The sequence below is a fragment of the Physella acuta genome, unplaced genomic scaffold (genome assembly GCF_028476545.2).
Source record: "Physella acuta isolate Inbredline_101_S28 unplaced genomic scaffold, ASM2847654v3 ptg002184l, whole genome shotgun sequence".
NCBI lineage: Eukaryota > Metazoa > Mollusca > Gastropoda > Physidae > Physella > Physella acuta.
Genome location: NW_026733685.1, coordinates 76,759 through 104,308, shown reverse-complemented (window position 1 = coordinate 104,308; position 27,550 = coordinate 76,759). Strand labels below are relative to the sequence as shown.

Below are 27,550 nucleotides of genomic sequence, written 5' to 3'. Positions count from 1 at the left end.
GTAACAGGCATTGGGTCTTTTAAAATTCTATTTTGCTTACTATCTGACTTTATGTTTAATTTTATTTATTTGAATCTCAGTATTTTTTACACAACGTCTTTGATTTTTAAAAGAATTCTCTTAAACTCCCATCAATATTTTAATTACCAATTAATTAGCTGATCCACATTTCTAACAGGTGGTCTGATGCCAGGGACCATCAAAAGACCGAGTCTCTACTCAGTCACTGTGCCGCCATCTTGACCCACAGAGCTAACAGCGCCGCCTATGTTTGGGTTTTTGACATGATGAAAACTGATGGTAACTAAATAGGGGAAACATTGTAAGTTTGTTTACAATATTTGATTTATGTTATACATTGTATTCATCACAAATAAGGACTAGGTATAAGAATGACTGCATTTATTTAAAAAGGTAGAAGCAAGCATTAGGTAAACCTTACTTGTCAAATGCATAGCTTGCAAATTAGGGAGCATACTTATGATTTTACAACATAAAATGGTAAAGGTAGTTTATCATTTATATCTTACGAGCCGACCCGCGGCGTTTTATACGCCGCTATTTAGTTTTTCTACTTTTTCAGTATGTGAATTCGACAGTACCAATGCTGCCACTGAAAATATTTGCTTTAAAATACTAAAGCCCTCCTTTCCCCCTACCCCTACCCCATCTACCCCCCTCCCCCCTTCAATCCCCGTGAAAGCAGCCTCCTCTTAGTTACCTCTCCTAAGTTTAAAATCGTTTCAAACTAAATTATCTGCCCCTAATTGCCGTCACTAAACATTTAGCGTGAACCACAGTCACCAGACCATGTGGGGGTGGGGGGAGGTAGGGATATGCATAGAAAGGAAGAGATGGGACTGTTAGGCGCGCTTACAGCTTGGTGTTTTCAAATGTCTCCAAGAAGAGAATTATATATATATAGATATTTGCATAGCGCGGTATAGACAAATGTTGATTTTCTTTATATTTCATTAACAACTGACCTAACTAAATTTAAAAACAAACGACTGAGTGATAGCTTACAGTAATTGAATAACAAGTGACATATTCTGATGCGTCTACTATTCGTCTTAGGGGGGGGGGGGGGCGTCATCCATATATGATGTCACGCTTTTTAAAACGTTTTTTACCTCCCAAACTCCCCGCGTCACAGTTGGGCACAAAAAGTCAGATCCTACATTGTCTCCTAGGATTGTCACGTCGTTTATGGACGGCCCCTTACTAATTTTGAAACATCACACTTTAATAATACAAAATTTAGTCGTTGTATAGCGCTGGACGACTGACCCGAAAGTCTCGAGTTCGAATCCGGGTTCAAGTCAGTCGAACGTCCCTGAGTACCTAACTCAGGTTAAGGAAAGCGAAGGCGATTAGCCATGGTGGTGAACACACTATCCATTTATATCCCGAGCTCACAAAAACAGGTGAACTCTACTTCACTTGTCACATTGGAGCTTTACTTAGTCGCTGAGTGTGCGTACACATATGTGTATATGAGGGGAGGAGATGAATCTCTTAAAAATAATTTATGAGAGGTGGTTATCTATTCAATTGTTATACAACGTCATATATGATAATCGGTTAGTCAAATGGCAAAAATTCGTGTAATAAAGTGTATTGCACAATCCCTTACAATGACCTTCAGTTTTAGGCTAGTATTATTATAAAGCCTCTCCTAAACATTAATGTGGATTTATTGTTTCCAACCAATCCTCCAGAAAGAAAAAAATGAATACGAAAAGATCAAGAAGCCTGGTGTACTGGTCAGCCATGTTGGTTCTGACATCACTGCACACTGCCGGGGCTGGTACCTTTGGGAACGAGGACTGGGACAACAACCACTTTCAGGTAATTCTTGTTTGGTTTTCTTTTACCTGCCCTGGTTTTATTGGCAGCGATCAAACACGTTTCTTATCTTGAACATCAACTCTTTGCCGCTGAAAGATAAGAATATCTCAGGGCTAAAATATTATTCTTTCCTCTCTTCTTCACTCTTAAACAACAACCACTTTCAGGTAATTCTTGTGTTGGTTTCTTTTAAATGCCCTATTTTTTATAGCCTGCGATTAAAAAAAACTCTATTATCCTCCCTCTCCTCCTTTTCGTTTTTCATTTCTGTAAGTGGAAGGACCTTACTTGTAGTCCAGTATTAGTATGTGTACTGTACACTTTTCTAAATCATTTAACAGTTTGTAATGTGACGTTCTGAACGAATTTAGGCACTTTAACAATGGTATCGCACTTGATTTTCGTGTACATTTCATTCAGAACATTTTAGCTGCTATCACTGTACGGGTTTAAAATGCGTAGGTTTCACGGCATCATATGCCACAACACTACAATGGCACAACATTACAGCACCACAATGCCACAACACCACAATACCACAACATTACAGCACCACAATGCCACAACACCACAATACCAAAACATTACAGCACCACAATGCCACAACACCACAACATTACAGCACAATGCCACAACACCACAATACCACAACATTACATCACCACAATGCCACAACACCACAACACCACAACACCACAACATCACAGCACCACAATGCCACAACACCACAACATCACAGTACCACAATGCCACAACACCACAACAGCACAGCACAATGCCACAACATCACAGCACCACAACATCACAGCACCACAATGCCACAACACCACAACACCACAACATCACAGCACCACAATGCCACAACACCAAAACATCACAGCACAATGCCACAACACCACAAAATCACAGCACCACAACACCACAACATCACAGCACAATGCCACAACACCACAACACCACAACACCACAACACCACAACATCACAACACCACAGCACAATGCTACAACACCACAACACCACAACACCACAACACCACAACACCACAACACCACAACACAACAACACCACAACACCACAACACCACAACATCACAGCACAATGCCACAACACCACAACATCACAACACCACAACACCACAACACCACAACATCACAACACCACAACACCACAACACCACAACATCACAGCACAATGCCACAACACCACAACACCACAACACCACAATGCCACAACACCACAACATCACAGCACAATGCCACAACACCACAACACCACAACACCACAACATCACAACACCACAACATCACAGCACAATGCCACAACATCACAGCACAATGCCACAACACCACAACACCACAACATCACAGCACAATGCCACAACACCACAACATCACAGCACAACACCACAACATCACAGCACAATGCCACAACACCACAACATCACAGCACAATGCCACAACACCACAACACCACAACACCACAACACCACAACATCACAGCACAATGCCACAACACCACAACACCACAACACCACAACACCACAACATCACAGCACAATGCCACAACACCAAAACATCACAGCACCACAATGCCACAACACCACAACATCACAGCACCACAATGCCACAACACCACAACAACACAGCACAATGCCACAACACTACAACATCACAGCACCACAATGCCACAACACCACAACATCACAGCCTAATGCCACAACACCACAACACATGCCATAACACCACAATGCCACAACACCACAACATCACAGCCTAATGCCACAACACCACAACACATGCCATAACACCACAACACCACAACACCACAACATCACAGCACAATGCCACAACATCACAACACCACAACACCACAACACCACAACATCACAGCACAATGCCACAACACCACAACATCACAACACCACAACACCACAACACCACAACATCACACCACAACACCACAACACCACAACATCACAGCACCACAATGCCACAACACCACAACATCACAGCCTAATGCCACAACACCACAACACATGCCACAACACCACAACACCACAACACCACAACACCACAACATCACAGCACAATGCCACAACACCACAACACCACAACACCACAACACCACAACATCACAGCACCACAATGCCACAACACCACAACACCACAACATCACAGCACCACAATGCCACAACACCACAACATCACAGCACAATGCCACAACACCACAACATCACAGCACAATGCCACAACACCACAACATCACAGCACCACAATGTCACAACACCACAACATCACAACACCACAACATCACAGCACCACAATGCCACAACACCACAACATCACAGCACCACAATGCCACAACACCACAACATCACAGCACAATGCCACAACACCACAACACCACAACGCCACAATGCCACAACACCACAACATCACAGCACAATGCCACAACACCACAACATCACAGCACCACAATGTCACAACACCACAACATCACAACACCACAACATCACAGCACCACAATGCCACAACACCACAACATCACAGCACCACAATGCCACAACACCACAACATCACAGCACAATGCCACAACACCACAACACCACAACACCACAATGCCACAACACCACAACATCACAGCCTAATGCCACAACACCACAACACATGCCACAACACCACAACACCACAACACCACAACATCACAGCACAATGCCACAACACCACAACACCACAACACCACAACACCACAACATCACAGCACCACAATGCCACAACACCACAACACCACAACATCACAGCACCACAATGCCACAACACCACAACATCACAGCACAATGCCACAACACCACAACATCACAGCACAATGCCACAACACCACAACATCACAGCACCACAATGTCACAACACCACAACATCACAACACCACAACATCACAGCACCACAATGCCACAACACCACAACATCACAGCACCACAATGCCACAACACCACAACATCACAGCACAATGCCACAACACCACAACACCACAACACCACAATGCCACAACACCACAACATCACAGCACAATGCCACAACACCACAACACCACAACACCACAACACCACAACACCACAACACCACAACACCACAACATCACAGCACAATGCCACAACATCACAGCACAATGCCACAACACCACAACACCACAACATCACAGCACAATGCCACAACACCACAACATCACAGCACAACACCACAACACCACAACATCACAGCACAACACCACAACACCACAACATCACAGCACAATGCCACAACACCACAACACCACAACACCACAACACCACAACACCACAACATCACAGCACAATGCCACAACACCACAACACCACAACACCACAACACCACAACACCACAACACCACAACATCACAGCACAATGCCACAACACCAAAACATCACAGCACCACAATGCCACAACACCACAACATCACAGCACCACAATGCCACAACACCACAACAACACAGCACAATGCCACAACACTACAACATCACAGCACCACAATGCCACAACACCACAACATCACAGCCTAATGCCACAACACCACAACACATGCCATAACACCACAATGCCACAACACCACAACATCACAGCCTAATGCCACAACACCACAACACATGCCATAACACCACAACACCACAACACCACAACATCACAGCACAATGCCACAACATCACAACACCACAACACCACAACACCACAACATCACAGCACAATGCCACAACACCACAACATCACAACACCACAACACCACAACACCACAACATCACACCACAACACCACAACACCACAACATCACAGCACCACAATGCCACAACACCACAACATCACAGCCTAATGCCACAACACCACAACACATGCCACAACACCACAACACCACAACATCACAGCACAATGCCACAACACCACAACACCACAACACCACAACATCACAGCACCACAATGCCACAACACCACAACACCACAACATCACAGCACCACAATGCCACAACACCACAACATCACAGCACAATGCCACAACACCACAACATCACAGCACAATGCCACAACACCACAACATCACAGCACCACAATGTCACAACACCACAATGCCACAACACCACAGCACAATGCCACAACACCACAACATCACAGCACCACAATGCCACAACACCACAACAACACAGCACAATGCCACAACACTACAACATCACAGCACCACAATGCCACAACACCACAACATCACAGCCTAATGCCACAACACCACAACACATGCCATAACACCACAATGCCACAACACCACAACATCACAGCCTAATGCCACAACACCACAACACATGCCATAACACCACAACACCACAACACCACAACATCACAGCACAATGCCACAACATCACAACACCACAACACCACAACACCACAACATCACAGCACAATGCCACAACACCACAACATCACAACACCACAACACCACAACACCACAACATCACACCACAACACCACAACACCACAACATCACAGCACCACAATGCCACAACACCACAACATCACAGCCTAATGCCACAACACCACAACACATGCCACAACACCACAACACCACAACATCACAGCACAATGCCACAACACCACAACACCACAACACCACAACATCACAGCACCACAATGCCACAACACCACAACACCACAACATCACAGCACCACAATGCCACAACACCACAACATCACAGCACAATGCCACAACACCACAACATCACAGCACAATGCCACAACACCACAACATCACAGCACCACAATGTCACAACACCACAACATCACAACACCACAACATCACAGCACCACAATGCCACAACACCACAGCACAATGCCACAACACCACAACATCACAGCACCACAATGCCACAACACCACAACATCACAGCAACACAATGCCACAACACCACAACATCACAGCACAATGCCACAACACCACAACATCACAGCACCACAATGCCACAACACCACAACATCACAGCACCACAATGCCACAACACCACAACATCACAGCACAATGCCACAACACCACAACATCACAGCACAATGCCACAACACCACAACATCACAGCACCACAATGCCACAATACCACAACATCACAGCACAATGCAACAACACGACCACATCATATCGACACCACAACATCATATCAACACAACAACACCATGTGACCAATACAACACCATATCAGCATCAATACTCCTTATGAACATCACAACACCGAGTACACATCCATTCATTATATCAACATCACAACACCTTGTCAACATCACTACACCTAATGAAAACCGTAACACCATGTAGACACCCATTCATCGTGTCAACACCACAACACTATGTCAACTCCACACCATCGTGCCAACACACCACACCACACCATCATGCCAACACACCACACCACACCATCATGCCAACACACCACACCACACCATCATGCCAACACACCACACCACACCATCATGCCAACACACCACACCACACCATCATGCCAACACACCACACCACACCATCATGCCAACACACCACACCACACCATCATGCCAACACACCACACCACACCATCATGCCAAGACACCACACCACACCATCATGCCAACACACCACACCACACCATCATGCCAACACACCACACCACACCATCATGCCAACACACCACACCACACCATCATGCCAACACACCACACCACACCATTATGTCAGACCCAATACAAACACATACTTTAACGCAGCTTCAACCAAACGCTTGAATAACATCAACCCTTCATCGATCCCGCCATATCACCATATCGTTCATTGTCATTTCCTTTTCCCCACCTCATCAATCTCTCCCCTCCACCCCTGGCGGCCGACCTCCACCCCCACCCTTGACCTCGTTTGATGTCCGCGCTGTATGACATCATGACAACTATAAATCATCTTTAGACAATATTTTTTGGGGGGCTTGACAATTCAGCTGTGTCTTGTAAACATCTTACAGATGTAATACTGTCACTGTTTTTGTTTACGATGATTAAACTACACATAAGGTCCGTACACGACCTGCTAGTTAGCAGTCTTTTAAACACTGAATACATTTTAAACTGCTATGACTGGATACATTTAAAACTGCTAGAACTGGATACATTAACATTTAAAACTGCCACAACTGGATAAATTTAAAACTGCTAGAACTGGATACATTTACGTTCAAAACTGCTAGATCTGGAAACATTAACATTTAAAACTGCTGGAAGAGAATACATTTAAAACTGCTAGAACTGAATACATTTATGTTTAAAACTGCTAGAAACTGAATTCATTTAAGACTGCTAGATCTGGATACATTAACATTTTAAACTGCTAGAATGGAGTACATTGAAAAATGCTAAAACGGCATTTACAAATTTACATTTAATTAAAACTACTAGAACAGAATGGAAAAGTTCCACCATTTCTTCCATTGAACGTCATACCGACAATGAACGTTTATTTAGAAGTTGGAGATTGATGTTTAATATTAATATTTACTAAACGTTTGTTTTGATAAACTTTTCAACTGAACTTGTTCTTAAATAAAACGGATACCGGGAACATCTATAAATAAACATCTACTTCATTAACTTTTAAAATTACATTTAGCAGAAATAAGAAAATCGTAAACATGTCAATATATATATATATATATATATATATATATATATATATATATATATATATCTATATATATATATATATATATATAATACATGTATATATATAATAATATATGTACATATATGCATTATGTATGTATATATATATAATATGTTTCTGTCTATGTTTGTTTTTGTTTAGCAGTATGCAGTTAACCTTACACTGTGATTATAACCTAACAATACTAATGCAAGCAACAATTCATTTTGGCTGGTATTTGTCGTAAGCCTGAATCTAACTGAGACTTAGCGGTGCCAATGCTAATCTCTCTTGGATTGAGATCCTGGATTATTCCTGGATTAAGTGGATATAACTTGTGTGCAGCTGTCAGCTTGCGGGTGATGGATGGCGTCTTGCATGTTACGTCATCCCATGACCTGCTACTCGCTCAATCAGCAGACTTCGCGCATGCGCATGCTATTTCAATCATGTTTCTTTGAAATAATTTATACATACTTCCGTTTTGTTTTATAAATTTTTACAGAGTAAAGTTTTTCTCTGACGTTTTCATACATTTTTACACTGGTGGGCTTGATTCAGTGGAATTTGTTTTTTAAAGTGTGGTTTTTATTTTGAAACTTTTGGTAATCAATACAAATAATTTAAAATTACGAAATAATTGTGTTGAATTACTTAACTGAACTTGTGTTACAAATTCAATAAAATGTATAAGCACAGTCTGATTTGTAACAGTAGGGTTACTTTTTAAAACAATGAATACTTACGTAACATGAGTATTTTTTTCTCTAATAAAAAACAAAATTGTAAAACTGATCGGTAAATTTTGGTTTGTGTGTTTCAGGAATTGGTATTCCTAACGAGAAAATCGGTTTTTAGTGCGAGAGTATTCGGTAGCTTGACATTCAATTAGCCGACACTAATAATTAAGGAAATAATGAATTCACTTTTGAAAAACCCGCGTTAAGTGTTCTTTCAAGTTTTGAAATCGTAGATTCTTAAGTGGATTCTTAAGTGGATTTCTTATTGCTATTTAGTGGATTTCATGTTGGATATAAGTGGAAAAGATAATTCGCCCCAATAACGGATGTAGACGTAGGACAATGGGAATGTTTCTTCACTTAGCACAAACTGTTTACTTATTGCAAGTCATCACTGTATCACGTGGAGCCAAAGAACTTCCGGTAGATGAAGAAGACAAAGAGGTAAAAACACATGAGTTCGAAACCCACCAGCTCTTGGACAGTTTTCAGTCATTGGTTTTTTTTGTATTGCGGTAGATCAGTGATTTTTAATCTGGGTTTGATCGAATCCCAGGTGTTCGGTGAGTCAGTCTCAGGGGTTCGGCGGTGGTCAAAACACACGACTTATATTATTCATATTGGGTTTTGTCAGTGCGGATGATAGACATATTAAGAAGGGTTCGGTGAATGTGCAGAAGAAACTGATGGGGTTCGCTAACTTCAAAAAGGGTTCGGTGAATGTGCAGAAGAAACTGATGGGGTTCGGTAACTTCAAAAAGGGTTCGGTGAATGTGCAGAAGAAATTGATGGGGTTCGGTAACTTCAAAAAGGGTTCGGTGAATATGCAGAAGAAACTGATGGGGTTCGGTAACTTCAAAAAGGGTTCGGTGAATGTGCAGAAGAAACTGATGGGGTTCGGTAACTCCAAAAAGGTTCAGAACCACTGCGGTAAATCAAATGTAACATCAAGTTACAATTCAATTTATCTAAAAAGGACATTGAATGCAATACTATAAAATGATATTGCATATAATTAAAAATTTTGTCATTTTTTTTGGGTCAATTTCTCATTTTAAATCTAAAAACAGTGTGTATTCGAAAGAAAACGACTTCTAATATCTAAAACTGATTTATGTACTAGTTTATTAAATTAATAGTTATGGTTATTCTAAGTACTAGGTTATGATTTAGGGATGGTTTTATATTTTGTTGACAATAGTCTAACCTGACTACAAAGACTTATTTTAACCGAATTTACAAAAGTAATTACCCTCTCAAGTAATTCTTGGGGAAAAAACAATTTCCCCGCCGAAGCAAACTTTTTTTTTCTAAATGTTATTTCCATGTTTAGAGTTTTAAGAACATTTCTAAATACGTATGTTTTATCTCAGAATATAATTATATTGATATAGGATTAAAGTAGAGGTACTTTGATTAAGTGTTTTTGAGAAATTTAAAACAATGATACTCATTGTCTGCGTGTTTAGGGCGTAGGTCCTTATGTCTGTCTCTCTGTATCTCTGTTTAATGAGGACTAAGCATGTTTTTTTTTAATGTCTACTTTAAAAAGCGGACTACAGTCAGCATGTGTCTTATGTTAGAGAACGTAAAGGCGACTGGGTGTAGCAATAACCCCATTAACATTTTACTGGAAAGAATTTAACAGAAAGGGTTGAAGTGAACTTGATTTGCCCTACCAGATTGAAAAATGTAAAAGGAAACACTTTAAGAAAAAAGAAAACTTTTCGAAAAAGTTTTTCGCTGAGTTTCCCCGTTACCTGTAGCCTAGGCCATGACATTTAGCGACATGTCACCTGTCATTTCATGTCATTCAATGAACACTCCTCCCGTTGTACTGAGCTAATCCTCTACAGGTGTTGCTTTTATATGCAGGTAGGTCGCCGGCTTGTGAATAAAGCAGTAAAAAAAACTACATTTAAGTAGCGATACATCGTCTTCAATGAAAGATCGCTCAGTTATGTACAGCGATGTGATGGGGAATTGTTAGAGAAGGGGGGGGGGGATTAGGGTATAAACGGCCATTTTTTCTAATAAAGTCTATTAGTGTAGAGTAGCACTATTTGCTTAATTAGCACTATTAACTTATGTTTACTGCAATATTTGTTGAGTTTGATATCATGTTCAATTGAATAGGACTGGTACTCTAGAAAATACCTTTTTAAAAGCGCTTGTTTTTGAAAAGTTTAGAGGGATATGTGTGGTCCAGTGGATAAAGCATATGGATGCTAAAGCGAAAGCTCTAAGTTCGAACCCCGGGCTGATACGGTAGAATAGATGGGTCCAGTAACCCATCTAGGAGATGAAACAGCCTGTACGGCACATCATAAGTTGGCACGTGATACTGAAGTGTGTTGGAGGAGCTTCCAACTTGACAACTAAAAACGAAAAAAAATACTATCCAAAAAATATTTTAACGGTAATATGGAACTCTTCTGCTAACTCGTTTTTTTTTTTTTACATCTTGTTGTAAGTACTGTTGTTGACTATATACGCTGTCTATAAGCATTAAATTTCATTGGTTCCCTTCATAGATATGATGAATAATAATTACACCGTCTGTAATTGATACGTTTCTTTTTTTGTTTGGTGGAGGCAGCTGGTCATATTTTGATCTGCTCAACTTAAAGTCAATGTAAAAGACCTTGTCACATAGTAGAAAAGATGAAGTAGAGTTCATCTGTTTCAATGACCGTGACATGTGCAGGGCAGTGTTTCTTTCAGACATGTTTCTTCGGGGCTAGGGGCATTAAAACTTTCGGGGGGGGGGGGGAGGGGGAGACAAAGTATTAATTCTACATAACTTAAATGGTTTTTTTTTAATATTTCGTCAGGCGTGGGGAGAGGGGGGAAAGAGGGCATCTGAAGAGATGCCTGAAAGAAACTCTGGTTCATGGTATGTGTGGCCTGCACTTTGTCCATTGTACTTTCCTTTCCTGGACATGTAGTAGTCAAATTTTGGACACACTTTTACACATAAAGGGACGACGTAGCCTAGCGGTAGCGAAAGTTTCAAGTTCGAATCTTGGTTCAAGTAAGAAGAACTCTCCTGAGTCCACCAAGGTCTGATGGGTACCTAAGTCACGTTAGGGTAAGTAAAGGCGGCTGGGCATAGTGCTGACCACACAATCTCTTCATACGCCGAGGTCACAGAAACAGGTGAACTCTACTTCGTGTACCCATATGGACCGTCAGGTTCGAAAAAGTAACTTTACTCTCATAACTTGTACATAAAAAGCGACAGGAACAAATATGGCTAAGGTGAATGGGCATTGCGTATCACATTCATCTTAATTCATTACAAACATGCTGATAAACAATAATTTCCTTTTTTTTTACCGTCGGAAAGATTTAAAAACGTGGACAGAGTCTTCCAGGCATCTCTATCTCTTGGGGGGGGGGGGGGGGGAAGCTGTATCGAAGAAAGTCTACCGCCCCCTCCCCCCGAACGAAATGGAATTTATATAGAAAATATATAGTTTTAACAGTGTCCGTCCGTCTCCGTCCCTCGGAAATTTTAGTCCGCCCTCTCTCCCCCCCCCCCCTCCCACTCCAAATATTTCAAGTGGCCCCCCGGAGAAAAAAATCTGGAAGAAACATTGAATGTGGACCGCACTACCCACCCCCAAGGAAAACATGCCGCCTAAAATTATAAAATTAATGTTGACATCTGAATATTAATTAATCATGTGAGACATTATTGCAGATTGCATGCTGGGAAGATAAATAAATTAGGAAACACCCTCCTAGTGACCTTGGGGGTAAAATCTATATTTAACCTCTGTTGCAATTAATCTCATATAGTGTATGGTAGATTCCTCTTCCTGTTTAAACAAGGCTATGATGAATAATCAATCTCATGCATTAGGATTCAATACTACTGTGTTGCTTACACAAACATAAACTAAATCAAATCATAATTAAAATAACGCATAATCACACCTCATCAATATACCTTCGATTCTACAAGCTACCAGATTGTTACATTCTTCTTATAAAAACCAGGCTAATTAGACGATTATTCTCATAATTACCAGGCTAATTAAACCTTTCTTCTCATAACTATCAGGCTAATTAAGCCTTTCTTCTCATAACTACCAGGCTAATTAGACCATTCTTCTTATAACTACTAGGCCAACTCGCAGTATCGTCTTATAATACGGCCCACCGAAGTCACTCTTGATAACCGGTTTCCAATAAAGGAAAAACCACCTATAAAACATAACTCTACATTACTACTACACCTAGAATAATTAACGTCATGTATTTTGTGTATTGTGTGTTCTTAGATCAAAACAGTGAAGCCTCTAGCTGAGATAGGACTGAGTACTCTGGAGGGGCATCATGGGATACCTGTACCAATCGACAGTTTGTTCACACAAATCTCCTCCACTAACACAGGTGAGAAGTGATCACTAAGTAATACTTAACATAATAACCGTTTGCAAATATTGTTTACCTTACAAAAGACTAGTTCACTTTGTTATTGTGACTTTTTCTTAATTGAAATATTGGAGAGATTTCTTCAATAACAATTTGGTATTACAATTTGTTAGATGTCCCGTTAACTTCAACGTCAACCTACTTTTACTTCTGGATTTGCTTCTATAGCCTTTGTTCACTTAAAATTTTTTTTACAAGACAACAGTTGTTTGATTTTCGAGTTTTTTCTCGCCTATATTTGTTGCTGTCCCTCGCTAGATAGCCTCATTAGCCCGGGGGTCCGAACTCGAGACTTTTGAGAGTAGCATTTAAACGCTCTTTCACTCGACCACGCCTTCCCTAATTTTTTTTTCAATCTATTGGTTTAATTATTACTTCAAGGCTAACAGTGCAGAGGCAGTTGAATTTATCAATAAGATTTTATTGTATGGCAGTAGAACGACACTTAGTTTTTTTTGTTGTGAAAATTATTTTAGAACCATTTAATTTAATATAGGTATAGGATCTTATTCTCTGAGCTCTCTCAAATTTTCAGTCATTTCTATTTCCAATTTCTGAAAAAAAAAAAAAAAACTTCTACCGGACCCATTTCTTCAAAATATTTTGCGTAGGTCTTTTTTTAGCGTGCAAATAATGGCGAGATATTTTTTAGCGTAAAGATAATGTCAGGATGATTTTTTAGCATAAATATAATTTCAGGATATTTAGTTTTAACGTGAAAATAATGTTATATTTTTTAGCAAGAAAATAATCTCATGATATTTTTAGCGTGAAAATAATTTCAGGATATTTTTAGCATGAAAATAATGTCACGATATTTTAGCATGAAAATAATGTCAGGATATTTTAGCATGAAAATAATGTCAGGATATTTTTTTAGCGTGAAAATAATTTCAGGATATTTTTTGAGCATGAAAATAATTTCAGGATATTTTTTGAGCATGAAAATAATTTCAGGATATTTTTTAAGCATGAAAATAATGTCAGGATATTTTTTAAGCATGAAAATAATGTCAGGATATTTTAGCGTGAAAATAATGTCAGGATATTTTAGCGTAAAAAATGTCAATTTTTCAGCGTGACAATAATGTCAGGATATTTCTAGCGTGACAATAATGTCCGGATATTTCAGATGACCAGAGCCAGCCCGCACGTCATGACTGTGTGAAGGGCAGTGAGTTGTCAGAACTGGACATGTGCCTCACCCCCTCACAGGCCACCATGTTTGATTCCGTCAGGTGAGGTGTGTTTTCAATGGCCTGGGTTCGAATCCCGTTAGGTATAGTGTGTGTTCAATGGCCTGTGTTCGAATCCCGTATGGTACGGTGTATGTCTAATTTCTGAGTTCTACTCCAATTAGGTATAGTGTGTGTTCAATGGTCCGGGTTCAAATCTCATTAGGTTTAGTGTGTGTTCAATGGACTCGGTTTAAATCCCGTATGGTACGTTGTGCGTTCAATGGCCTGAGTTCTATTCCCATTAGGTATGGTGTGTTCAATGGTCCGGGTTCACAAACAGTGTAGAGGAGGAGGGGGAGGGGAAGATAAATATCGTCAAACAAGCGTGAACATTTTGGAATGACCCCCTACACACATAGTTATCCAAAGGATAATAGTGGCTTCTCTCTCTCTCTCTCTCTCTCTCTCTATATATATATATATATATATATATATATATATATATAATTATATATATATAATTATATATATATATATATATATATATATATATATATATATATATATATATATATATATATAATTATCAGATATAGAGGGCAAAGAAAGAGAAGACAGGCATCAGCTAATGGTTTTTCCTTGTGGAAGAATGGCATAATCCCATACGTCTTCAACTTTACATTTCGTAAGTTGGCCTATTTCTTCTAGACTTGTAATATCAAAATTTAGCGCAATACGTTCAGCCTGAACCTTCCAAATGTAGGTAATACACTACGAATGTTATTCTCAGCTCCACAAGACAGAGACGCCATTTTGTCTGCGATGGCCGAATGGGAGAAAGCTACCTGCATCCGGTTCCGTCTGGCCAGTGCAGACGACACCGATGTCGTCGTGTTCAGGGATGGACGAAGGTAAAGCTCGCGGGTGTTCGTCTGGCAGTGATACACATACATCAATAACAAGACGGAATGTAGGAACGAGTCTAGCAGAGGCGTAGCGACCCCTCCCGGCGCCCAAATATTTTTTAAATTTACAATTCAAAATAGCAGCAAAAATGAGATTATTTTGGCGCCCCACCACCCCCCCCCCCGTCGTTACGCCTCTGGAGTCTAGCATCATTTTATTAACGCCATCCCCATCCATTTATGAATATTTTAAACAACGATTCATACACTTATGTAGAAAAAAAAGTCACCCGAATTACTTTCAGGCATCTATTCGGGGGGTAGGGGGAAGCGAAACGCCTCCTCCTCCCTGAAGCACACCCACCCCTCCCTCCCAAGAACGAAACATAATTTATATACAAAATATAATATACTGCCAACAGTGTCCGCCCCAGGCCCCGGAAATTTAAATCTCTCCCACACCCCCCCCCCCTGAAGAAAACTGTCTGAAAGAAACATGGACAGTCATGCACACGATACGTATCAGAAAGTTGGATTCTTCCTAGCAGTATTCGGGCGTTGTAACTATTCCACTGATCCTCTAGCTATTTTAATATATGTAAAATAAAAATAAAATTCCGGTCTGTCTGTCAGTAGGACGTACAGATAAAGTACAGCTTACCTGTTTCTGTGACCTAGGCATATAAAAATATTAAACAAAAACCCAGTAAAGTAAAGCTCCAATTTCAGACCAAAAGATCTATCGGTTAGACGAAGTAGAGATACTATGTAAGTACATTGTCAGCGCTATGCCCAGCCGCCTTTACTTTCCCAAACGTGATATTAGGTAATAATCAGGGTTGGGTTGACAGTCCCGAGTCCGAACCGAGATCCGAACACGTGATATTCGGGTTGGCAGGCGAACAATCTACCATTCGCCTACGCTGTGGTACGATAAATTTTCAGACGTCTAATACCTTATTTTTACATTTATTTTAATTATCACTTACATACCCTTCTTAGATACTGGTGCTTAAATCGATTCCAATGTTAATCTACGATCTTGAATCTTGTCTTGCTAAACTGTTTTACAGTAACTGATTATAACTTTAATTTGTTTAGACACCGGAGTAACTGTTCATATTGACCTGTATATGTGTGTAGATGTTCATGATGACCCGTGTATGTGTGTAGATGTTAGCGTTGACCCGTGTATGTGTGTAGATGTTAGCGTTGGTCACGTGATGAACACAAACATATTTTTCAGATGCTCGACCAACATCGGACGTATTGGTGGTCAACAGGCCGTGACCCTGGCTAAAACCTGCAGATCTGTAAGTGAATGTTTCTTGTGTGTAGGGTTTCTTTCTGACATTTTTTTCTCCGGGGGATGGAGAGGATGGACACGGTACGAGATAGGGGAGGGGTGTTACCCCATTCCGTAGAGAAGCCTAAAAGATGAAAAAGAAGAACAACTTGCAGAGTTTCTTCCAGACATTTTTCTCCAGGGGAGGGGGGCACTTGAAATTTTCGGGGGGGGGGGGGGGGGGGGCTAGAATTTCCAGGGGGGGGGCGGACACTGTCAAAAGTATATATATATATATATATCCTATATAAATTCCATTTCATGGGGGGGGGAGAGGGCGGTGGACTCTTCGGGGATGGGGTTTGGGGGGGGGGGGAGATGCTTGGAGGAAACTCTGTACAGAGAGTTTTGTGTCTGTTGTTTGTTATCTGACGATGTGGTAAAGCCAAGGGGTAAAATCGTCAAGAAATGACATAACTTTTGGACACCGACTTAATGACATGCTTTTTTTTTCAAAAAAAGTTATATTCGTTTATGTCATTTAAAAATGCTTTTACTAACAAGTGGATTTTAAAAAATTAGTTCAGATATAATAAACTAAACGCGATTTTTCAAATTGCATTACTTGTATTAAAACTTTCCTTTAGTAAACTGCCACTGTAATTCCAACTCCAATCATGAGCTTGTAATATCAACTTAAACCCAACTAATCATTAGCTTGTACTGTGCAATTAAAATATCTCTTTATTTCTAAATTTAGAAACGGATTTTGATCCATGAACTGGGTCACGTGTTGGGGCTAATCCACGAGCACCAAAGGCACGACCGGGACAAATATGTCCGGGTTTTGTTGGAGAATGTCCGGAATATGTCTCAGGAGAGGTATGTCTATAAGTGTTACGTAACGTACGACACTTTGATAGTGTCGATCCAATGCCGTTCACAAGACTAGTCCATTATGTGGTTACCTTTTATCCCGCAGATACCTATTCTCTGAACTACACACCTGCCCCCTGTTGTGTTGTGTCAATTTTGATTACACCTAAGGGGGTCGGCGTGGTCGAGTCGGTAAAGCTCATGGTTGCTAAACCGAAAAGTCTCGAGTTCGAACCCTCGGGCAGATGAGGCTCGTTAGCTCCAAAATCAAATAACTGTTGCCCTGTAGCTTGTTCTTGGTTGGACAAAGGCTATGGAAGCAAATCTAAAAAGAAAAGCAGGCTGAAATCGGAGTCAATGGCCTCAATGGCGCATAACCAGTTGACACGTATCCTTAATTGTGTTGGAGATAAATCTCGATCCCTTTCAACACTAAAAATTAAGAACGAAGAAGAAGAAGAGATTACACCTCCACTAAATTAAACACCTTTTCCCTGATCCAGATTTGTTGTTTTTATTTTTTTTTGTTTACCTTACATTTCCAGTTTACCGATTTTCCAAACTACAAACTATCCCCAAATTCAAGTGTAATGTTTTCACTTTGTTGATTACCTTTAATCCCCAGGTACCAACTCTGTAAACTACACACCTGTCCCCCCCAGGTGTATTATTTTCACCTTTTTGATAACCTTTGACCCCAGGAACCAATTCTCTAAACTACACACATTTCCCCATATCCGAGTGTGATGTTTTAACCTTTTTGATTAACTTTAATTCCCAACACACAAGCGTCCCCTCAGGTGTGTTATTTTCACCTTGTTGATAACCTTTGACCCCCAGGTACCAATTCTCTAAACAACACACATGTCCTCCCCCCCCTCCCATGTGTGTTTACACCATGTTGATAACCTTTCACCCCCAGGTGCCAAATTTCTAAACTACACACCTGCCCCCCCCCCCCCCCCAGGTATGTTATTTTCACCGTGTCGATTACCTTTGACCCCCAGGTACCAATTCTCTAAACTACAACCTTTACCCCCCCCCCCAGGTGTGTTATTTTCACCTTGTTGATAACCTTTGACCCCCAGGTACCAATTCTCTAAACTACTGACAGGCTCCATCACAGACAAGACAGTGAAATACGATTACACATCCGTCATGCACTATGGAAGAAATGTAAGTAATGTAATTTAAATCACCATAAAGTAAAAAAATAAAATAATCAGCATTGAACTAACCTTAACGATTCTAATCCCACGCACTAAACACCACTAATTTAGAAATATCGTTATTAAATAATTAATTTTGTTTTTGTTGGTATTTTGCCTTTCAATTATCCACGGATAGTATTTTTTTCTTAAATCTTTCTGTTGTTTAATTATATTAATTTGATATACAGTTGATGTCTTCTTCAATGCTTATAAAAACATAAAATAAAAAATAAAAATCACGGCTGGTCAGTAACAAGATGCAAATAAGTTAATGAGTGAAGACATAATTATTTTTATCTTTAAAAAGTAAAAGTGCCTTATGTCATTAATGTATGCTCGCCTGTTGACGTTCAGTACCTCTCTACATTATAACTAATGATCAGACCTACCTTCTATCCTTTAAGCCTCCTCTTTTAACAGTTTAATCCCCCCTCTCTCCATCCACCACTAACACCATGATCACTAACCCTCGACTGCTAACCCGAAAGTTACGAGTTCGAATCCTGGTTCAAGTCGGTAGATCGTCTTAGAGTAATAGAAACCGGTGAATACATCATTTACCCCGTGGACCATCATATTCGAAAAAAAGGAACGTTACTATTCACCTTTTGTTACCGTTTTTAACCTTTGGAATAGTCATTTTTTTTAGCTTTTTACTCCTTTGTCATATTCTTATACACTCTACACCCCTCCCAGCCGTCAACAACTTTCTACCAGTTACCTTAACCACAGCAAAAGCCCCCCCCCCCCCCCCCCCCTCACAATGGCTCCCACTTTTATACATACATTCAACCTTGGGATAACAATACATAAACACGCGGGGTTAAACTCAACTCACAGACGAGCTACCCCTAACTCCTAGACTATTGTCAGCGGCGTAGCGAGGCGGGGGGGGGGGGGGGGGGGGCGGGGAATGCGGACTGCACCGGGTGACACCATTTCTGGGGGGGGGGGGTGACACCAAGACACAAAATTGCAAGATTTATAGAATAAACATGTTTTTTTGCCAGTTCAATGAATGGTTAATTAGAGTTAAAAAGTATTTAAAGTACATAATTACGATCCTGACGAGGGAGGGAGGATGTGACACCATGATGTAAACATGCAAACTATAGAGAAAACAATGCTACACCCAGCTGTATTTACAACTGACTCCAGATAAACATCATTAGTGTTAAAGGTATTTAATGTTAATACTTCAAAGCTTTTACCGGTAGGAATGGAGGTGGAACCAACTGCAAAATTTACAGATAAAATTAAGGGGGGGGGGTGTGACACCATGAGGTGCCGCATCGGGTGCCACCCGACCTAGCGACACCACTGACTATTGTAACTTAACCCACAAATGAACCGTGACAGTCTCGCCTCCCCCCTCCCCTGTTACGTCACTTGCATACTAATTAGCCTGGCCTAACAGCCTTACACCGAGTGACATGAAACATTAATTTTAAAACGAAATCGAATCTTTGTAGTACCAATACCAGACAAAGGAAAAAAACAAAACTATAACATTCCTACAAATGAAACAATACAATGCCCACATCAAAGAAAAACGAAACAATCGACCTAAGAAGCTGTACCTCATTAAACTTTCAAAGTGGAGAATTCCAGCGCCATAGCCGTCGTCGATTTTTCGCATTGTTTATCAGAATATCGATACCGCGTATCGGTTACCCCTTATCATCCGACGAGTCACGTGTCACCGTGACGTCACTGGCCTGCCAGGCATACCAGTCGATAAAATAATTGCATTAGTCATTATTCCCTGTCATTGAACCTCGAAGACCTCCCCCCCCCCCCTACCATGGCCGGGCGATACGGAGTAAACACATTTATTTCTGGGGCAGGTCGATAAAATAAATTTGATTAGAGGGCGATTGATGGCCCGTAGCAGAGGAGTCCCAGTATACACATGTGTAAATGCAGGGCAAGGGGAGATGATTCAAGGGAGGCTATTTAAGAAGTTAAAATAGATTTCTTTTTCTTTTAACTGTACGTTCATGAAAAATTGATACAAGGTGTATAGATAATTAGGGTACGTCAACCATTAAACTAAATTTATGCTTGCCCTGTAGGACGTCCCTGAGTCCACCCAGTAAAGGTGGCTGGGCATAGTGCTGACCACACCATCCCTTCAAGAAACATATCAACTCTACTTCGTCTGCCCAATGGATCGCTCGGTGTAAAAAGGAATCTACTCAAAAGGCCTTTATAGAAAAGATTATCATACCTCCCACACTTATCTTTACTTTTTTTTTAACAATTACTGCAACTTGGCGATAAAATACTGTTTTGTTTCTTTAAATGTTATCTCTAATCAGTGAGATTCTATTGAATTAAAACCATTGTCTACCTATGGGGAAAAATATTTCTCCTACCTATTTCACCCGCCCCGTTTTAATATACTTAACTAGCTTTCACGTTCTCCGCTCGTAAGGATCCACCAGTATTTCGCCAGGTCACCTGATCTGACCACTCTACCCCCACCCCCAGTATTTCGCCAGGTCACCTAATCTGACCACTCTACCCCCACCCCCAGTATTTCGCCAGTTCACCTGATCTGACCACTCTACCCCCACCCCCAGTATTTCGCCAGGTCACCTAATCTGACCACTCTACCCCCCCCCCCCACCCCCAGTATTTCGCCAGGTCACCTGATCTGACCACTCTACCCCCACCCCCAGTATTTGGCAGGTCACCTGATCTGACCATTCTACCCCCACCCCCAGTATTTCGCCAGGTCACCTGATCTGACCACTCTACCCCCACCCCCACCCCCAGTATTTCGCCAGGTCACCTGATCTGACCACTCTACCCCCACCCCCAGTATTTCACCAGGTCACCTGATCTGACCACTCTACCCCCCACCCCCCCCCCAGTATTTCGCCAGGTCCCCTGATCTGACCACTCTACCCCCACCCCCAGTATTTCGCCAGGTCACCTAATCTGACCACTCTACCCCCACCCCCAGTATTTCGCCAGTTCACCTGATCTGACCACTCTACCCCCACCCCCAGTATTTCGCCAGGTCACCTAATCTGACCACTCTACCCCCCCCCCCACCCCCAGTATTTCGCCAGGTCACCTGATCTGACCACTCTACCCCCACCCCCAGTATTTGGCAGGTCACCTGATCTGACCATTCTACCCCCACCCCCAGTATTTCGCCAGGTCACCTGATCTGACCACTCTACCCCCACCCCCACCCCCAGTATTTCGCCAGGTCACCTGATCTGACCACTCTACCCCCACCCCCAGTATTTCACCAGGTCACCTGATCTGACCACTCTACCCCCACCCCCCCCCCCCCAGTATTTCGCCAGGTCCCCTGATCTGACCACTCTACCCCCACCCCCCCCCACCCCCAGTATTTCGCCAGGTCACCTGATCTGACCACTCTACCCCCACCCCCAGTATTTCGCCAGGTCACCTGATCTGACCACTCTACCCCCACCCCCAGTATTTCGCCAGGTCACCTGATCTGACCACTCTACCCCCACCCCCAGTATTTCGCCAGGTCACCTGATCTGACCACTCTACCCCCACCCCCAGTATTTCGCCAGGTCACCTGATCTGACCACTCTACCCCCACCCCCCAGTATTTCGCCAGGTCACCTGATCTGACCACTCTACCCCCACCCCCAGTATTTCGCCAGGTCACCTGATCTGACCACTCTACCCCCACCCCCCAGTATTTCGCCAGGTCACCTGATCTGACCACTCTACCCCCACCCCCACCCCCAGTATTTCGCCAGGTCACCTGATCTGACCACTCTACCCCCACCCCCAGTATTTCGCCAGGTCACCTAATCTGACCACTCTACCCCCACCCCCAGTATTTCGCCAGGTCACCTGATCTGACCACTCTACCCCCCACCCCCAGTATTTCGCCAGGACACCTGATCTGACCACTCTACCCCCCACCCCCAGTATTTCGCCATGTCACCTGATCTGACCACTCTACCCCCACCCCCAGTATTTCGCCAGGTCACCTGATCTGACCACTCTACCCCCACCCCCAGTATTTCGCCAGGTCCCCTGATCTGACCACTCTACCCCCCACCCCCAGTATTTCGTCAGGTCCCCTGATCTGACCACTCTACCCCCACCCCCAGTATTTCGCCAGGTCACCTGATCTGACCACTCTACCCCCACCCCCAGTATTTCGCCAGGACACCTGATCTGACCACTCTACCCCCACCCCCAGTATTTCGCCAGGTCACCTGATCTGACCACTCTACCCCCCACCCCCAGTATTTCGCCAGGTCACCTGATTTGACCACTCTACCCCCACCCCCAGTATTTCGCCAGGTCACCTGATCTGACCACTCTACCCCCACCCCCAGTATTTCGCTAGGTCACCTGATCTGACCACTCTACCCCCACCCCCAGTATTTCGCCAGGTCACCTGATCTGACCACTCTAACCCCACCCCCTAGTATTTCGCCAGGTCCCCTGATCTGACCACTCTACCCCCACCCCCAGTATTTCGCTATGTCACCTGATCTGACCACTCTACCCCCACCCCCACTATTTCGCCAGGTCACCTGATCTGACCACTCTACCCCCCCCCCCCAGTATTTCGCGAGGTCACCTGATCTGACCACTCTACCCCCCCCCCCCCCAGTATTTCGCCAGGTCACCTGATCTGACCACTCTACAGACAACTGACCGCCGCTACCAGGATATCATTGGACGTGCCGAGAAGCCTTCGTACAATGACGTGGAGACGGTCAACAGACTCTACCACTGTGCAGGTAATGACATGATCAGACTCTACCACTGTGCAGGTAATGACATGATCAGACTCTACCACTGTGCAGGCAATGACATTATCAGACTCTACCACTGTGCAGGTAATGACATTATCAGATTCTACCACTATGTAGGTAATGACGTGTAATTGTAGTACAAGTAAACATCATAACATACGAGCTGTGGGGGAAAAAGTTTTTTTTTTTAAATTACTTATTCCTAGGGTCGAAACGTCAGTTCCATGTTTAGTTCCTTATTAGCGTTTTTATACAAGAGAAACTAACCTAAATGTGTTGTTTTTATGTTTTACAATTTTAGACGTAATACATTTTAGTAATGCACGCTGGTAATATACATATCTATAACTTTTTGATACCATCAATGTTGGTGTAATAGACTATCCAATCATTTTACCTAAGTTGATAAAACAGAACATGTGATCAATTATGAAGATAATTAAACCTTTATCATCAAAATACTCATTATTTACATAGATCTAATTAACTAATGAACACTGAATTCCAATTATTCTACCTGTGTTTTAGCGGGGTGTCACCAGTCTATACAGTGTGGAGATCTTTGTTACCTGGACAATACCTGTACCTGTAAATGTCCTGCAGTCATCGAGAAAGCTTCACCAAACGGTAACTAATTAAGCAATTATTAAACTCACATCAACCCCATTTATTAAATCTTCTATATGATCTTCGATTAATAAACATCACTCTTTACTTAGGATTCAAACGTGGTGTGCGTGGCAAAAACCCTGTAGGAATTTCAGGTCTACGATATTACTCCCTGTCAATTACCCACCTCTATAGAATGCTAAACAAAGCAACAGGCAGTGTTAAATAAACTTATTCCCTACAGAAAATTAGCTAACTATATCCCAAATCCTAACCCTGACCCTATCATTACCTGCGTTTATCGATAGGTTTATTGTTAACTTCAGTTATCTTGGTTAGGGAAAATGGTGGGAGGGGGGGGGGGGGGGGGGGGAGAGGAAAGGGTAATAACCTGGGTGGCAGGGGGCGATTGACTTTCTTTTGTGTATTTCAGACCTTGCTATGTTTACGATATCTATAGCTAAAATCGTCCATGTATTTCGGACCCTACTCTCTATACGATTCAATTAACTTATCTCTAGCTAAAAGTAAAACCATCCGTGTATTTCAGACCCTACTAGCTATACGAGTTAAATAACTTATCTCTAGCTAAAACCATCCATGTATTTCAGACCCTACTAGCTATACGATTTAAATAACTTATCTCTAGCTAAAAGTAAACCATCCATGTATTTCAGATCCTACTAGCAATACGATTTAAATAACTTATCTCTAGCTAAAAGTAAAACCATCCATGTATTTCAGACCCTGTCCCGTCCCACAACAGCCTGCAAGATTCCACCTGCGATTTTTTCGCCAGCCGAGGCGAGTGTACAGGCAACATCAAGGACACGGTTCGCCCATTGTGCGCCAAATCCTGTGGGTTACAACAAGCCAAACTCAACAACCTCGCCTGGCCGGCGAACCCCCTCACCACCAACCAGCTCCAACCTAAACCAGCAACCTCTGTCTGGGGAACAACCCCTGAGGTACACAACAACCTACCAACATCTAATTCCAACAGCGACATCAACATCGTTAATGATATCCAACTTCTTATCAACGGAGAAACGCAATCCCTAGTTCGACCAAGATCCGGGTATCATACTACGCAGGAATTGCAGGAACAAACTCAAAGACTGGAGTTAGAGATCTCCCAACAGGCGCAAGACCGTCGCGCGGGGGTGAGGCAGTTTCCAGACAGCACCGCGAGTCAGAACATGAGAACTAATACAGGCGGGGGTAGTCTCTTGCATTCTTTGATAGCTGGAGGAGTGCCCAGACCGGGGGATGAACGAAACACCAGAGGTCAGATATACAGGCAAGCCAATGAGCATCTGCCCACCTCCGAGACAACCAAACATCACGTTCCCACCACCATCCTGGATGAAACTCTGCCTCCGGATTCGCAAAACGCGAACACTCCTTTTAACCCCATCACGAGTTATCAGTTTAACTCCAGCCCTTTGCAAAGACAACAGTTATCAATACAACAACAGCATTCACAGCTGCTACATGAACAGCAGAACCAAAGAGATATTTACGGTAAAAGCAGAGCAGGATTTCAGCTGTCTAGAACTAACCAGCACTACCCGAATGGGTTTGGAACCTACGAGCAAACTAGATACAACCAACAAAACGAAAATATTCACCAGTCATTCAGGGGAAATAACTTCTTCAACGGGAATTATTTTCCTTCGAATCGTAATCAAAACCAAAGGAACCCGCCATCCGAGAACATACCTCCAACTGACGTCACAGGTCCAGAATTTGGTCCATTTAACCCCGCGTCTCCCACCCCGGGTGATACTAACTTTAACAACGGACCAGATTTGAGCAGAACCTTGCAGACGATTGGTCCATCGTTTATGAAATCGGGTCCTCAACATTCTTATCTCGGCGAGTCGCGTCCATCCCAGGCTCACCAATCCGATACGTTCAACAAAAACTACAACGAGCCTCTGCCAACAGCGGAACAAAACGTGTATTATAGCGGCGTCCCGCAGCAGACGTTCGAACCCACTTTCTCAGACGGCAGCTTACGACCGCCTGGGTTAGACCCAACCACCATGCACGCTCCACATCCTCCCAACAATCCGGGCTACAGCAACACCGAACCGTTCATCGAGTCTTCGAGCTACGCCAACCAACCCGGGATCCCTGTTGACCAGACAACCCTTCTTAACAACCAGCCTAATCAGCAACAACCTGGAATATTCAACAACCGCATCGCCGCACAAAACATCTACAACAACAACAACGGAAACATGCACTCGCAGCCGCTGCCGAATTGGCAGCAACGTCAGCAACGGTTGCAAGATCAACGAAACCAACAACTTTTTCAAATGTTGCAACTGGCGTTCACGGACCCAACAGCCGATGTTGTAAATATACAACCAAACGACAACAACGTGCCAAATTATTCTTTAAATACAACACGCAGTTACCCCAATACAAAACAACAAGGAAGTATAACGTCGCTTTTTGACATACTGCGTTCTTCATTAGCTGATTCATCGCAAACAAGCTCGAATCAAAATCACGTTGTTGATAACCACGCGCGCGCCCACAACGGTGCTTTTGAGTCACAACCATCCTCGATATTGGATAATAACAATCGATTGCTATCCAGCGACATAAATTTGATTGGCAAACAATCGACTTCCGCCGTCCCTGTTCTAAATTTAGAACATTTCTACCTTGATAAACCAAACAATAGTTTCTCAGACCTAATATTTTATTTACTGTCTGAGTCTCACCAAGCAGGCCAAAAAGAAAATGGCGCCTCGTACTTGCCTAATTTGACGAAAGAAATTATGAGTATACCAATATCACACGAGAACTTTACAAGTGAGCAACAAAGTTTAACTTTAACAAAAGAAAATAAAATAGTATCGAATTCTCAAGCGACTATTTTAACATTGCCAGATATTTTGGCAGTTTCCAGTGCAAATAATCAAGGAAGCCACCCTCCAAAGGCTTAACAAAAAAAAAACAA

The 27,550-nt window shown here is 42.4% G+C and overlaps 1 protein-coding gene across 1 annotated transcript; it reads left to right on the top strand.

Annotated features, from left to right (window-relative positions):
* The first annotated feature begins 1,731 nt into the window (after positions 1 to 1,731).
* On the top strand, positions 1,732 to 27,550 carry LOC131932473 (uncharacterized). Its single transcript, XM_059289382.1, has 11 exons — positions 1,732 to 1,851; positions 13,584 to 13,695; positions 14,870 to 14,975; positions 15,506 to 15,600; positions 15,706 to 15,826; positions 17,067 to 17,133; positions 17,866 to 17,987; positions 19,070 to 19,157; positions 23,820 to 23,949; positions 24,493 to 24,591; positions 25,318 to 27,550. Exons 1-11 carry the CDS (start codon positions 1,732 to 1,734, stop codon positions 27,534 to 27,536), a joined length of 3,279 nt encoding a protein of 1,092 aa, XP_059145365.1. The 3' UTR covers positions 27,537 to 27,550.

What these genes read in the sequence shown, in the direction of transcription:
- LOC131932473 (XM_059289382.1), top strand. Translation starts at nt 1,732, where the DNA reads ATGAATACGAAAAGATCAAGAAGCCTGGTGTACTGGTCAGCCATGTTG. An exon ending in GGGACAACAACCACTTTCAG is followed by an intron (nt 1,852 to 13,583) that starts GTAATTCTTGTT and finishes GTGTGTTCTTAG; the next exon opens with ATCAAAACAGTGAAGCCTCT. An exon ending in GTGTTCAGGGATGGACGAAG is followed by an intron (nt 15,827 to 17,066) that starts GTAAAGCTCGCG and finishes CATATTTTTCAG; the next exon opens with ATGCTCGACCAACATCGGAC.